At 40.2% G+C, this 14047-nt stretch overlaps 1 protein-coding gene across 1 annotated transcript in view; it reads right to left on the bottom strand.

Annotated features, from left to right (window-relative positions):
• The window catches only part of cdkal1 (CDK5 regulatory subunit associated protein 1-like 1), a 257115-nt gene extending 243827 nt beyond the window's left edge, over positions 1–13288 (bottom strand). Inside the window, exons 1-3 of the mRNA XM_006795862.3 lie at positions 13149–13288; positions 12070–12230; positions 10079–10191 (exon numbers count right to left, since the gene is read on the bottom strand). Coding sequence (XP_006795925.1) covers positions 10079–10191; positions 12070–12224 — 268 coding nt within the window. The 5' untranslated portion in view covers positions 12225–12230; positions 13149–13288. The remainder of the gene's footprint in view (positions 1–10078; positions 10192–12069; positions 12231–13148) is intronic.
• Between the last annotated feature and the right edge of the window lie 759 nt (positions 13289–14047).

Raw genomic sequence — 14047 nt, 5'->3', positions numbered from 1 at the left:
TGAACATCAAGCAGCTCTAGTTTGATTTAAAATCATAACTTCATGAGTCCTTGTAGAGGAGCTTAGCACAGAATGAGGGCAATGAGGAATAAGGCAGCGGTCCCCAACCACAGACCGGTTTATGTCCGACAATATTTTCACAGACCGGCCTTTAAGGTGTCGCGGACAAATACAACAAAATAAAGCCAGTACCGGTACCAAAAAAAAAGGAGATTTACTCATAGTACACAGGAAAAGACCCAGGGAAACCGAGCTAACGATAAAAAAAACATAACGATAAAAACCCTGAAAACCAAAAATATCAGACCGAGCCTCAACTCTCGCAGCCTGGTACAAATGACCGGTCTGTGGCCCGTGGGTTGGGGACCGCTGGAATAAGGGAAGAACAACAACATCCTACACTAATGTTATAATTTGTCAATAAAATTCATTACTAAAACATAGTAACAGCAATGATATATATGTACAGCTCACTAAAAACCACAATACAGTAAAACAAAAAAAAATGTTAAGCCTGGACAAGCAATGGGCAGCACACACATACACCGATACCCAGTATACTATAGAAAGAAAACTGCTCAGATACTCATCTGGATGGAGACTGTTGTCCTTTTAAAACACTGCTTAAAATGACTCTTAGTATCACATGGATCTGAACCATCAAACAAAGCTGAAATAGCCCATTACTGGTTTAATGCTGTGGAGGATACATATGCATAATGGTCTGCTGTACTGTACATTTACAGCATAATGTGTGACACGGCAACCCTATTCTTTTTACAAAACACCATCAACCACCAAATCTGCAGGTTGCAGTATAGCATCCTCACATTAGTTACAAATCCCATACTCGTTTAGTTTTACTTGTCCTTACACGCCATGAATATGACACAGTATTAATTCTGGGGCAAAAGATAAAAACGTAGTTTGATCTCTTTTCCTGTAGTATGCTTTGTACACAGGTCATTCCACTGTAATGTAACTATTAAACTTAAAATACATAAGAAATACAAACACTTTCATCTATTTTATTTATATTGAATGTAGCCTAAAGAAGATTTAAGTCTGCTAGAAAAAGGAAACATTTTTGCTTAGTGTTAAAAAATTTATAAAGATGAAGAACGAACTATTATACTGACCCAAGAACTATAGACTCACTATAATCTTACTATAATACATTAACAGGAAGCAGTTTTATAAACAAAATTTCACACACACTGCCCAAGAACACACACGCTGTATTTGTGTGTCATATTATTACACATGAATTGGCAACACTTGGGCAATAGAGGGTGGGTGCATACACCTAACTGGGAGCTGCCCAACATATCCACAGGCGTGCCATGTTTCCCATCGAGCAGCTCCAGTCGAGACATTAGGGGTTAAATGCCTTGTTAAATGGCACCCGATGGATTGCGTTCAAGGGGAGTGAAGGCTGTACTCCTGCAATTTCCCACACAGTGTGGGTGTGTTGGCCACAGAGCTGAACTGTCAGTCGTAGGCCAATAGATTTTTTCTTCTTTTAAGCCTAGGCCACCTTCAATGCCAGAAACCAACATCTCCCAGCTTTGATTTAAGGCTCAATACTATGGATGTTGAGCAAAATCTAGCCTCACCTCTCATCCCTTTTCCAGACAACCTCCTTTACTTGTCATTTTGCTAGTCTCCTTTCCTTTCTGCCCCTCCACCCCTACGCCTTTCCTCCAGCTCGTGTCTTATCCCATTATATCCCCTCCATGATATTCACATTATGCCCCTTCAGGGTATTCACAATCCCTGTGGAATGCAGGCGGTATTCCTGGTATAACATGGGGTTTACTTGGCTGGTTGGATTCTAAAGGGAATAGGTAATACACTTCCTTCCTCCACGGGGAAGTAGCAAAAGAAACTTCCTTCCAGCTTCTCTCGTTCTCTTCATCAAGAAATGAAAGAGCAGGGACACAAATGACTGCGCAGATGGGGAACTGGAGCAGCTTTTCTTTTTGCTTCAATTCTTCTTCCTCTCCTACCTTTGAGGTTTAAGGCAACAAGGATGAAATATCACTGCCCTTTCGGAAATAAATTTGTTCTGTTTTTCCCCCCTCAGAGAAGCGAGGAGAGGTCTCTTTTTAGTCAAATCTGATTGCTCTCTATGCTCCTTAAATCATACACATGAGAAAGGTTTTCCAGCAGTGAAGGAGATCTGATTCTCCGGAATGAGTTCCTGGAAGGAACATATTTGTTGCCCTCCTACAGTTTCTTTACTATGTAGGCATTTTTTTTGCCCATTTCCACAGCACATGCAGATTACTTTTAATATTGAACTTTTTTGAGAATAAAAATCTCCAAGACTGACACTGTGTTTTCCAAACCCCGTGACAATTTCTCGCCGCAATGATTGTTCTGCTCAGACGAGTTTACAATGCTATCAATATTCCATTCCTTAGAGTAATCACCGATTGACACCGAGCACCGATCTCCCCCTTTTCCCTCTGCCTATGCCGCTTTCCATAATTCCCTCAAGGGAATTTTAAGGTCTTTAATCCTATGGCTTCTAAATGGTTACTTACTGGGTGCCGTCTACACATGGGTCACCTTGTAGGATCACCAAAACACACATGTGCGTGCACGCACGGGCACACGCACAATGCTGGGATCACTCTAATCTTCTGATCTCTAAACGGTTCCACCCGACTGCCTGGACTGATGGGTCTTTCTATCGCAACTTCAGACAAAAATCACAGCTCTGCAGACTGTGTGTCCTTAGTAAATACCTAAGAAATGAGAGATTGGTGTTGCTTTACCGTTTTAATAGTTTTTCCTTGTTTACATCAAATTGCATTACACAAAAATGAAATAAGGACAATTTCTAAATTTAGCAGATTAGTGCAAAGTGCTCTTTAAATTCAAGCACACGCGGTGGAGTTATTTTATTTTTTTACATGATTCAGACGATGAATAATTCTGCTAACTTGTAAGAGTATTTCATTTATTATCCAGCAGGAATCTTTTCCCCCGCACTGTATCTACAGCTGCCAGATACAATTTTGTATTTTCTTTCTGTAGCTTCTCTTTTTTTCCTCTCCCCTTACATCTCACCTGTCATTCCTGGTCATACAAACCACTACACTCTACATCTCTCTACTCCCCATTTCTGCAGATCTGCCAGATTCTAGCTCATTTCCCTGGCACCGTACTTGCCCTCCCTGCTCGCCTTCGCACTTCCAAACCGTCGCTTAGACTAATTCTGTCTTGAAGTGCCATCTACGTCTGCTGTGCCCCGCATCCCACCACCATCTTTCCTTCCCCGTGGACTCCTCCTCTCATCTTTCCTTACATTGCCTTCTCCTTCATTCTTTCCCAGTCTCCTTCTCCCCACTCTAAATCAGTGAAGCGAGCCGCGCAGCTACGCCACAGTGGAAAGACGGTGAGCATACAGTGAGTTTTTCTCAGGCGTACAGACACCAGGCGATAAGTCTAATCTTACAGAATGATGACTGTCGAAAACCCGACTGTCTCTCAGATACTTTCTCTGCACAACACCAATTCCCACCACGGCTGCAACTGTGTGTGAGAAGAGTAAATGTGCGTACGGGCGGGTGGGCTGCGAGCGCCAATGTGTGTGTTTATGTGAGAGGTGGAGTCAGGCAACATTGTAAGTTTTCATTGGCTATAATTTTACGGCGTGTAATGTTGCGTAGCGCGTAGGCAGCCAGTCAGAAGGTCCTCACACGCTCCGTTTTATGAATGAGACGGCACGTATGCGAGGAACACAGACTCAGAGTGAGAATACTCTACGGTGATGTAATACAATCACACAGAGCAACAGAAGAGCTAGAAACACAAATGCAGTGTGAGCGCCATCAGAACATTGTTTCAGGGGTTTCAGCCAAAACATCCAAATACTACAACAATTTTTCTAAGGCTAAGCAAATGTTAAAGACCCTTAAGAGCAGTAAAAATACTAGATCTAAATTTAAACTATTATTTTTTCAGCTACTATTGACTAAACACTTTTAAGTGCTTTAGCTCAGTTGGAAAAAATACTTTTATTACTAAAAGCAGTATACATAATGCTTCAATCTTAATTAACCGATATATATATTTCATATTTTTTGACAATTACCTGCTCTGAAACAAGGCTTAATAAAGAAAAAAAACCACACTCTGTGACACTCACAGCATTTTCTATTCACGGCAGCACCTGTATTACCTGCTGATCAATTAAGTCCTCGTATCATTTTATCAAAGCGGCCCACACCCTCTCTCTCTGAAACCATATCCTCTAACGTCTGCGTCCAAACCAGGAACTGAAAACGCCTCATTTGGCTGACATTGTGTACCCAGGAGTAATTTTGCCTAACCGGTATGTAAAATCCTAACTGAAGTGCTGTGTGCCCGGCTGGATGGCAGAAAAGATATTGGGAGGGGAGGAGACCAGCCAAAAACAATCAAAATATCCTGGTGTGACTTTCCATGAAGGGTGTGTTTGTGTGTGTCTGCACACTCATGTGTGACCATAGATGCTTTCCTATGAAGTCACTATTTGGCACATTGCTCTTCTGCTCAAATGCAGTTCGTTGGTGTCGGTGTGCTAGCGTGGGTGAAGAGTGCCCCCTTTGGTTGGGCGCAGGAACAGCAAATGAGAACGAGCCATAATAAACCAGCACCAGCACTAAAACAAGTGGAAGACAATGAAAGCACAGGTAAACAACAGTGTCTTTCATTGATGCACACAACTTTTTAAAAGGAGCAAAGAGAGCCATTGTTATTTGATCAGCACTATTTATTTTATGTGTGTGTGTGTGTGTGCATTTATACTACTAGAATATGAGCGTGACCAAACAAATAAACGCCATGGCATATTATTTATCGCCACAGGTGGCAACCAAGTAATATGCTAATCTCAAATATGAATGTAACTGGTTAAATAAAAGACGTTCCTGAGAGTTACACCTTTAAAGCACTGCATGTACCAGCTAAGAGCATCTCCAGCTACAGATGAGGACTGATTTTTCTCAACTAAACACAACTACAACAATCTGCTTTAAGCCCTAACAGAGCAGCCTCCATGTTTATATGTTTATAATACAACTGATAGAGAGCTGGCTTCATGTACACCTTGCATATAATCACTTTGAAAGTTACACATTTTAAAACCATGAATGGGAAGAGAGGATGTTGGAAGGATGACCTCACCCTGATATGGTAGTGGTTCATTCTTACAACAAAGGGCTGCTACACGGGGAAAGGCTGCCACCTATAGGCCAACACAAGAACTGCTACTATCTACTATAAAAGTGATGTCATAGTTTAAGAAAGAAAGTTAGAGAAGGGTAGGAAGGAGCGACAAGGGGGGGCACGGGGATGTGATGGAGAGAAAACAGGAAGGAAGGATAAGAGAGAGAGGGAGAGAAGGTGATGTCATATTTTCAGAGGCGCCGAGGCTCCTTTGTCCATACGCTTTCATTAAACTGCAGAGCGACGTGGTGGATTTGAACACACATAGGCGTACAAATTACAGAGGTGGGCGGGAATTTGTGATTTCATATGGAACGTTCAAACTCACAAATGATAATCTTCAACCTGTCCTCATCTTCCATCTGGCCAACAGCGCCATGCTATTCACAAGCCTTTTTCTATGTTAGTCATACCACACGATTCCACCTTTGATACACTCCTGACAATTTCATGCCTTTGTAGAAGACTGCGCATCATGCCATACAATACCATTCAGCACAATCGTCACCTCTACCAAGTGTAATCTCACCTGATTTTGTCCATGACCGTCCATTTCTTTCTAACAATCTCACAATGAATTGCAACGACTGACTGCAGATTTTAACTCCGAGAGGGACGGAGGGACGAGGACGGCAGGGAAAGAGAAAAGATACAGGAACGCAAACAAGACGCGGATAAAAAGCAGAGCTGTGGAGGACAGAAACCAAACTAAGCCTTTAGCATTAGCAGTAAGACTCTGACCTTTAACATACTTTGTTGAGAAAGAACAGAGTGAAAAGGCTTATGAAGAAAAGCAGCGGTCATACTCTGAGGCTTTATGAATGTAAGATAAAGGTATACTTTGGGCTACAGCACAGGGTAAAACAACACCTTTTCATCGCTGTGAATAGAAGAATTTCTCACCTTTTCTAACCTGTTATATGTGAGACATGCGACTAACAAAGCTTGCATACATGTAATGATGGCCATCAGCATTTCTCCTATTATAGGGAACCTATTACTGTTCCCTACTCCGCGCTCTGTTTGATGTGACTTGCATAAAGAAATAGTTTTTTTACAATCTCACACACGTTCACATCGTTTCTATCTCCCTCTGACTACTGGAGAACATCTAGTCTATGGCTGTGGCCACGTTTCTGTTAAGGTCAGCTTGAATGACAGCAGAGAGATGGCCTTTACATTGTGGAAATATCTGCATTATTCTGTCGCAGAGTTAGACGTATTTTTTTCAGCTGCCAGGAATCTCTAAACGCATGCGCCCTCAGCAGGTAGATTTATGTGTGGCAATCCATGCTGAAATAAAATATCATGTTTAGGGCTGCAGGAAGTTATAAGGGAAGATTTACTAACATGCTGCACCAGCACAAATTTGGTTTTGCCATTTAAAAAAATAAAATAAAATACTGTCTGTATTTACAGTGAGGAGACTGTAAGAGGTGGGAACTGAGACTTTTTGCGGCTGATCATGTTGCATATGCATTTCTGGGAGTTCCTTAATCAAGGTGCTAAATATAGAAAGAAATCAGCACACAGACTGATTTACTAATGTTTGAGACACGTCATTTCCTGCCAACTGCTCCGCTATTTATTTTAAAGAAATCATATGTTTAGTGTATGGAAGCCCGTTTCCACCACTAAAAAAAAAAAATTAATTAATTAAAAACAAAAGTATTCATAACTCGAAATTTCAAGTTATTTTCTTGACATTTCGACTTATTAACTCGGAATTTTGAGAAAAGTAACTCGAAATTTCGAGTTAGCGCTGCCAATCAGTAATCTACGTGAATGACGTCATTTCCTTGTTACCCGGAAGCTGAAGCCCTGAGCTACAAATGCTACAGCTAAGCTAACAGTATCACAGCCAGTCATGAATGCACAAATTGCTGAGTATTTTCACCGTGGCTTCACAAATGATTAAATCCTTGTGTTATCAGCTGAATCACATCAGCAAACATGCTCTCAAAAGCGCCAATTTGTTGCAATCCGGTAATAAGTGCGTATTCCTCTGCGCCATATCCTTCCAGGTAATAAGAAAATAATGTCAGTCACATAGATTACTGATTGGCAGAGCTAATTCGAAATTTTGAGTTAGTTTTTAGTTTGAAATGTCAAAATTTCGAGTTATTTTCTCGAAATATTGTCCCTGCACACTCATGTGTGCCCACACATTTTGACAGAAACAGCGGATACTTTTTCAGTGGCGGAAACAGGCTTCCATAGAAACAGCACAACTGGTTGTTTTTTTGTTTTTCTTCCTTTTTTTTCCTCTTTCTTTTTTATGTTTTATTGTTATCATCCTAATTTGTTTTGATATATGTCTTTATATCAGTTGGTACTTGCTGTATTGGGCCTGATATGTCAAATTACATGTGCAAAACTTTATAAATAAAGAGGGGGAAAAAAAGAAAAAACCCCAAAAAAGAAAACAGCACAACTTTTGTAAATCACATGAAAAACTCAGCACACCTATTGAGCACCATTTGGGGATCATGCTCACATGCACATGTCCATAAAGACCCTGGAGTCACAAAACTGTTCCGGCAAAGAAAACGTTAAAAAATTTTTTGTAAAATAGCAGCTTCACATCAAAGTACGGTGTCAGACAGAAAGAAAATGAACCTTCGTTTCAGCAGAGTAAACATACCACCGGGGCACACACCAGGGAGACAAATGTATACGACAACATCAAACAAGAGCGCATCCTTTCTAAACGTATTCAACCATGCAAAATATATGCAAACAATAGAAGACAGACATTCAATTAACTTTCTTCTGACCCTCATGTGTATTTATATCCAATTTTCTCTTTTAGTGTTTAAAGTCTGCCTCACAGGCACATGCTCTGAATGATTTGAGCTTTCTGCTGCGTAAGATTATTAAGGGTTTCACTTTTCCTGCCCGGTCGCTGTGCAGCCGTGCTTTTAACATGAGGAGGAGACAGAGAGAGTCTTCACCCGGAGATTATAATAATCTAATACCCATAACAGCAATATTTAACCTTATTACCAAAGAGTGTATTACATTACACCCTCTTGCATGTATATCTGCTGAGGACTTTAAGACAAACAGAGAAGCAACATGTACTGTAATCAGATTCAGAGACAGGAGGATGCTACCCTTACAAAGGTCAAAGTGGGAATAGAAAACAACTGTCTGAATACAAACAAGTTTTCTCTACGCTCTCTTCCGACTGCAGCCATTCCACTAAATTTAAAAAGAAAAAATCCCAAATTAAATTAGCACAGAAAGTCTAAAGCTGTTACGAAGTGGAGGGGCAGGTGAAAGACGACAAACTGAACAGAGACGCGTTACGTCAGCAAGGACTGAGAAGAGAGAAATCAGGGTCTGGCCTAGCAGATGAGGAGAAAAACTATTGGCCTGTGGTCATGGGCTTACTGTGTCTTGCGTGTCATGTTGAATGAGTGGGTAGATCTGCATTTTTGAAGTGTGTGATTAATTTTGCTCTATGGCTGTGGAGACCCCACGGAGAGAAAGAAAAATGCCTAAGGGGTTTACTCCGTCTTCTTCATCCGTCTTGGTGCGTGTCTATTGAAACACACACACAACAACACAAATACTCACACTGAACACATAACTAATCACACAAATCCACGCACAATCAATTTTCCTTGTGACAAACATGAGGTCACAAACATTCACCAGAGTATCATATTTAACTGACTACAATGCAATGCAACACTCAGTGTCATATCACTCTCTGCGTTATCGTTTTCACCTGTGTCGGTCTATCACACCTGCGCACACTCGCAATGAAACCCTCCTGAAAGACGTCCCGTGATCTAGTACCGAACGTGGCCAGCGTCTTCATGCAAAACCGAAGAATGAAAGGCAGCATTCACTATATCAGTTTTTTCTAACGAGCTGTAATCTGAACCATGTACGCTCTCATCTACTTTAAGTCAGTTTAAAGCATGTAATTGACCGCTGTAATCATGGCGATGAGAAATAACAAAATACATCTGGTTCCTAAAGACTGCAGACGTGAATTAAAATGCTTACACTGCACAGTTCATCCATAGGTGTTTTTAACAAGTTCAATTCAATGAAAAATAAAACTCACCAACCAGAATAACATTTAAGGTTCAGTGTACTTATAGAGCAAGACCGCCCTCTTGTGTTTAATAATAATATTGACATTAATCCTATAGACATTCAACAATAATAATGATATTTAAATGGTTTAAAGATTTGTGGCCTTTTTTGCTTTTACTAGATGCACAGTGGAGAATAAACAGAAAAGCAGAGAGTGTGGGGGAAGACAATCGTCAAAGGTCCATGGGTTGGAGCAGACCCAGAGCGCTGCCCCTGCTCAAGCAGCAAGCTAAACTGGCACCCATAATAATGGTAAATGGCCTGTATTTGTATAGCGCTTTACTTAGTCCCTAAGGACCCCAAAGCGCTTTACACAACCAGTCATCCACCCATTCACACACACATTCACACACTGGTGATGGCAAGCTACGTTGTAGCCACAGCCACCTTGCGGCGCACTGACAGAGGCGAGGCTGCTGGACACTGGCGCCACCGGGCCCTCTCACCACCACCAGTAGGCAACAGGTGAAGTGTCTCGCCCAAGGACACAACGACCGAGACTGTCCAAGCCGGGGCTCGAACCAGCAACCTTCCGATTACAAGGCGAACTCCCAACTCTTGAGCCACAAAGCCCAATAATTCCATATTTACCACTGTAGCTGTTCATCCATTTATCTTTTGTCTACATATAAAATACATCCAATATTTCTATTGTAATGTTATGGTATAGGCAGCTTCCTGTTGGTACTGTTGACTTCAAATCAACAGAATTAATACAACATAGTACAATTACATCATTTCTTACCAGTCATCTTGTATCCGCTGGCAGCCAGCTGCCCAGCCATGTACTCCCCATCTGAGTTGTTATGACTGCAGCCCCATGTTTTCATCCAGATCTTTTGGGTACCAGGGATCAAACTAAAAAAAAAAATACACAAGTAATACGTCCATTATAAATCATCCTGATGTGCAAAAATCGATGTCTGAACCAAACCGGCTGACAAAAGACTGTCTATTGTAAATTTGCTTTATTACCCATGTGTGTTGGAGGAAGTACAAAGGTGCTTTTACACCAGCTGCTGTCAAACTAAATCTCAAGAGTAAATATCAAACCACCCTGATAAGGTGGCTTTCCGATTCAGTGGGATCTTGTGTAGGGCATTTGTGGCTTGGAAGCTTCTAAGGTTTTTGGTATAGCTGATGTATGCTATTGGTGTCATTTCCTCTGTTAGATAAGAAATGCAAAAAATAAGACAACATGAACGTGGAACAGCAACATGTACCGCGACTGTAATTTAGTTTTCCCCAGCATAGCCATGTAGAATGTAAACATGCTCAACATGACTATGGCATTTTTCTAATCTATCGGATTACTGAAATATAAATATATAAAATATTAACATAAAACTAATCAGAAGAAAACAGTTTGCAGTTAGATGAAATTATGGGGTTTATTTTATTTTTTTAAGTAGTGGAAGAAACAATTCAGTTATAACAACAACTAGAAATGTAGTTGAAGAAACGAACACTATTTCAAACACTTCAGGAATTTCAATTAAAAACATCACTCACTTGGAAAACTAAGTAAACACCTTCAGAAATCCCCAAAATTGCGAGCTTCTGGATTATACACTGGTGACCAGAAACCTCTCACACAGGGTACAATCGATAGAGCAATCAAGAGAACACTGGTAAAAATGCTGGAAATGGAAAACTTTTGGTTTTGTTGAACGAGATGCTTGGAGTAATTTAGAAATAGTGTCCAAATAGTTTGCTTAGCACTGTAACTTTTACAGAACTCTAAAAAGTGTCAGCAACGCATGCAGCCGAGTTGTGATCAATAAAGCAGTGTTTTGATTTGAGTTGCTAAACACTTTGTGAAATACAGTCATTTTCCTTGTTACTAAAGTGTTTGGGATCATTATTCCAAGTTTCATAGCTCTAATATGAGAAGAATTTGCCTCGGATTCGACAAGCTTAAACCAAGATGTTCAAATGTATGTAATGATTTATGTGTAACTTTTGAGAACTCGCAAGTGCGTGTTTAAATCCACACACAAATGCAAAGCAATCTGGCTCCACAGATAAGATAATTCTCTCTTTCAAAAAGCTTTCTGTGCATATAAACGTCTAAAACTACTGACGTGAGATGCGTTCAAGCTCCAGTGTGAAACTGGGACATCTGTGCTTCCACTGTATACCTACATTTCTTTCTTTCTCTAAATAAAGAGAACAGATTGTCACCACTATACTACAAAACATAATCTATGTTTCGGCCTACATTTGTGGATCTGTGCATAGCTGGCAACATGAAATCTTTCTAAAAAAAAAAAAAACCCAAATGGGCAGGTACGAAAAAGCATTAGGGCCACATGAAGAAAAAACATTATTGGTCATTTTGAGAAAATGTCCAAATGTGGCGATTAAAGTTGTTGTTTCAAGAAAAACTGCCATGGCTGCTACACCCTCTATAAAATGCCAGTGGTTATCAATGGTTAAATCATGAAGAGGATGTATGTTGAATGCGTTTTAGGCTTGAATTCCACAACTACAATCTCCACATGGAAGTGGGCTCAAAAATTTCAGTGCACTGATGTTAAGAGATGGGTGGACAATTATTAAAAACCATCTAAAAGACGTTATTCCTTCTAACATGAAGCCAAAATACACGTTTTTCACTGACAAAAATATCTACTAATACATTTTTTTAATACATGGTTAATTTTTTTTATTTTTAAGCCAACAATTTCCCTTTTTCCCCCATGGCAGTAACATAATATCAAACACTGGACACACCTGTCAGCTTGAAGCTCCTCATTCAGGAGCTCTTTCTTCTTCCTTGCCCTTGGTATGATACTTTTTCTAGCAGACTGTCTTTCATGAGGAGTGGGGTCACTAGAAGACACCATGTCCTCGATGTCTTCCATCAGAGAGTCACAAGAAGACGGCATGATGATCTGGAAATTAAGCAAAGCTTTAGTCAGCTTTTTGGAGTAACATAAAAATATATAGTGGCAGAATCCCTTTAAGAAAGCTCCATGCTTCACTGCTGCCAGCAGACTCTCCTTCATTTCGCAGATTTCAAGGTTTTTAGTCATAAAGTCGGAGTACCTGCAAAATTCTTGGTATGGTTTTGTGGACACTTTGTTTTGTTCCTAAACTGTTTTGCGCAATGCTTCAAGATTTGGATATGAAACCTCTTCAGTAATATTATGGCTGACTCAGTCTCACTCCTTGTACCTTGTACTGTTTTTTCATTAGTACCCGTTTTAGGGTTTTAGGAATGCAAAGGCTACATGTGCAGGAACAGCATTAGCATTTGCAAAATAAGCATGATTATTAGAAGGATTCATAGATAAAGAAAGATGCAGTGTGCAAATTATGGATTAAAGTATTACTAAAAAAAAACTATCAATACAAGATCTTCATGACCAGTGAGTGCGACATCCTGAAGTACAGTACATCTACTGATGCACATGTATTAATTACCGTTACATTCTCTTTAAATGTGTTGTTCACGATAAGTAGATGAAAAGGTGCATGGCTGGAGATACAAGCTATGCTGAATATGCGCACACGTCACTTAAACGCTTACTGGGTTCAAGTTGTACAAGTTTTATACAACAGATCACGTTTCACACTTATGAGCTGGTTTTACTTTACCCTAAACGAGGATTTACACAGGGAGGCTAACATTAACGTAAATTTACACATTTAAAATGCTTCATTTGACACTTATTTATCCCTCTTCATTGGTTTTACTGGTTAACAATCGCAGGGTAGCGTTTATCTTGGCTAGCCTCATTGGCTAGCTAGTACCCACGTGTCTCTTATTCTGAGCAGACAGTCCCAATAAAAACATTAAAGTTTCTTACCTTAGTCGTACTGTAGTTGTAGCCTTCAGCTAAACTCGAATGTCGAGGGCAATATGCTTTAAAAAGGCACACGATGATTATTTACGCCACCAAAGCAGTCACCACAACCCTTAGACCGCCATACTTGTCTGTAAGTACGGAAGGTAAATAGGGACAAACTGTATAAGCGCGTGTTTTTCTCAAGTAGTGAGTGAATAAGGCCAACTGAATACGGGTATGATTCAGTGTCATGTGTGGATAACACTACATATACGGTCAGCAGCCACTTCATTAGGTATAACGGTTCAGCTGCTCATTTAAATGGTAAATGGGCAGCTTCTCATACAGCGCTTTTCTATTCTAAAAACTCAAAGCACTTTATACAACTTGCTTCCTTCACCCATTCCCACCCACACAAGCACTTTTCTCTTTGTAAGTGCTTTCTATCTATTGACAGTGCATTCACACTCCGATCAGAGAGCAACTTGGGGTTAGTATTTTGCCCAAGGATATTCAGCATGCAGACTGGGTCTGCAACCTTCTGATTAGTGGATGACTTGCTCTGCGTCCACCACCATTTGCACACGAACTTGGCCACAATCACTATGATTGTGTTGGACACTGCTGTTTAAATAATTGAATAGTATTGTACATAAGACTTATCTTTATATTTTTTTAGTGTACACTGAGGGCCATGAGAGTATTGCAATTTCAAATTCCTGTGTATGACTGTACATAGGGTCTTTGACAATAAAGCTGTCCCTTTTTTTGACATGTAGACACGGTCAAGATGACCTGCTGTGTTTCAACTGAGGAAGAAACATGATTTATGTAAGTCTAAGGAGCTTGCAAAGAAAAGCGTCTGGACTTCTTTAAGTTACTTTAAGACTTTTCACCTCTCATCCGAGAAGCTTCTTCAG

Source organism: Neolamprologus brichardi, chromosome 11, assembly GCF_056152115.1.
Source record: "Neolamprologus brichardi isolate AB-2024 chromosome 11, ASM5615211v1, whole genome shotgun sequence".
Classification (NCBI taxonomy): Eukaryota; Metazoa; Chordata; class Actinopteri; order Cichliformes; family Cichlidae; genus Neolamprologus; species Neolamprologus brichardi.
The sequence above is the reverse complement of the archived record's forward strand: the minus strand, read 5'-3'. Positions and strand labels throughout refer to the sequence as shown.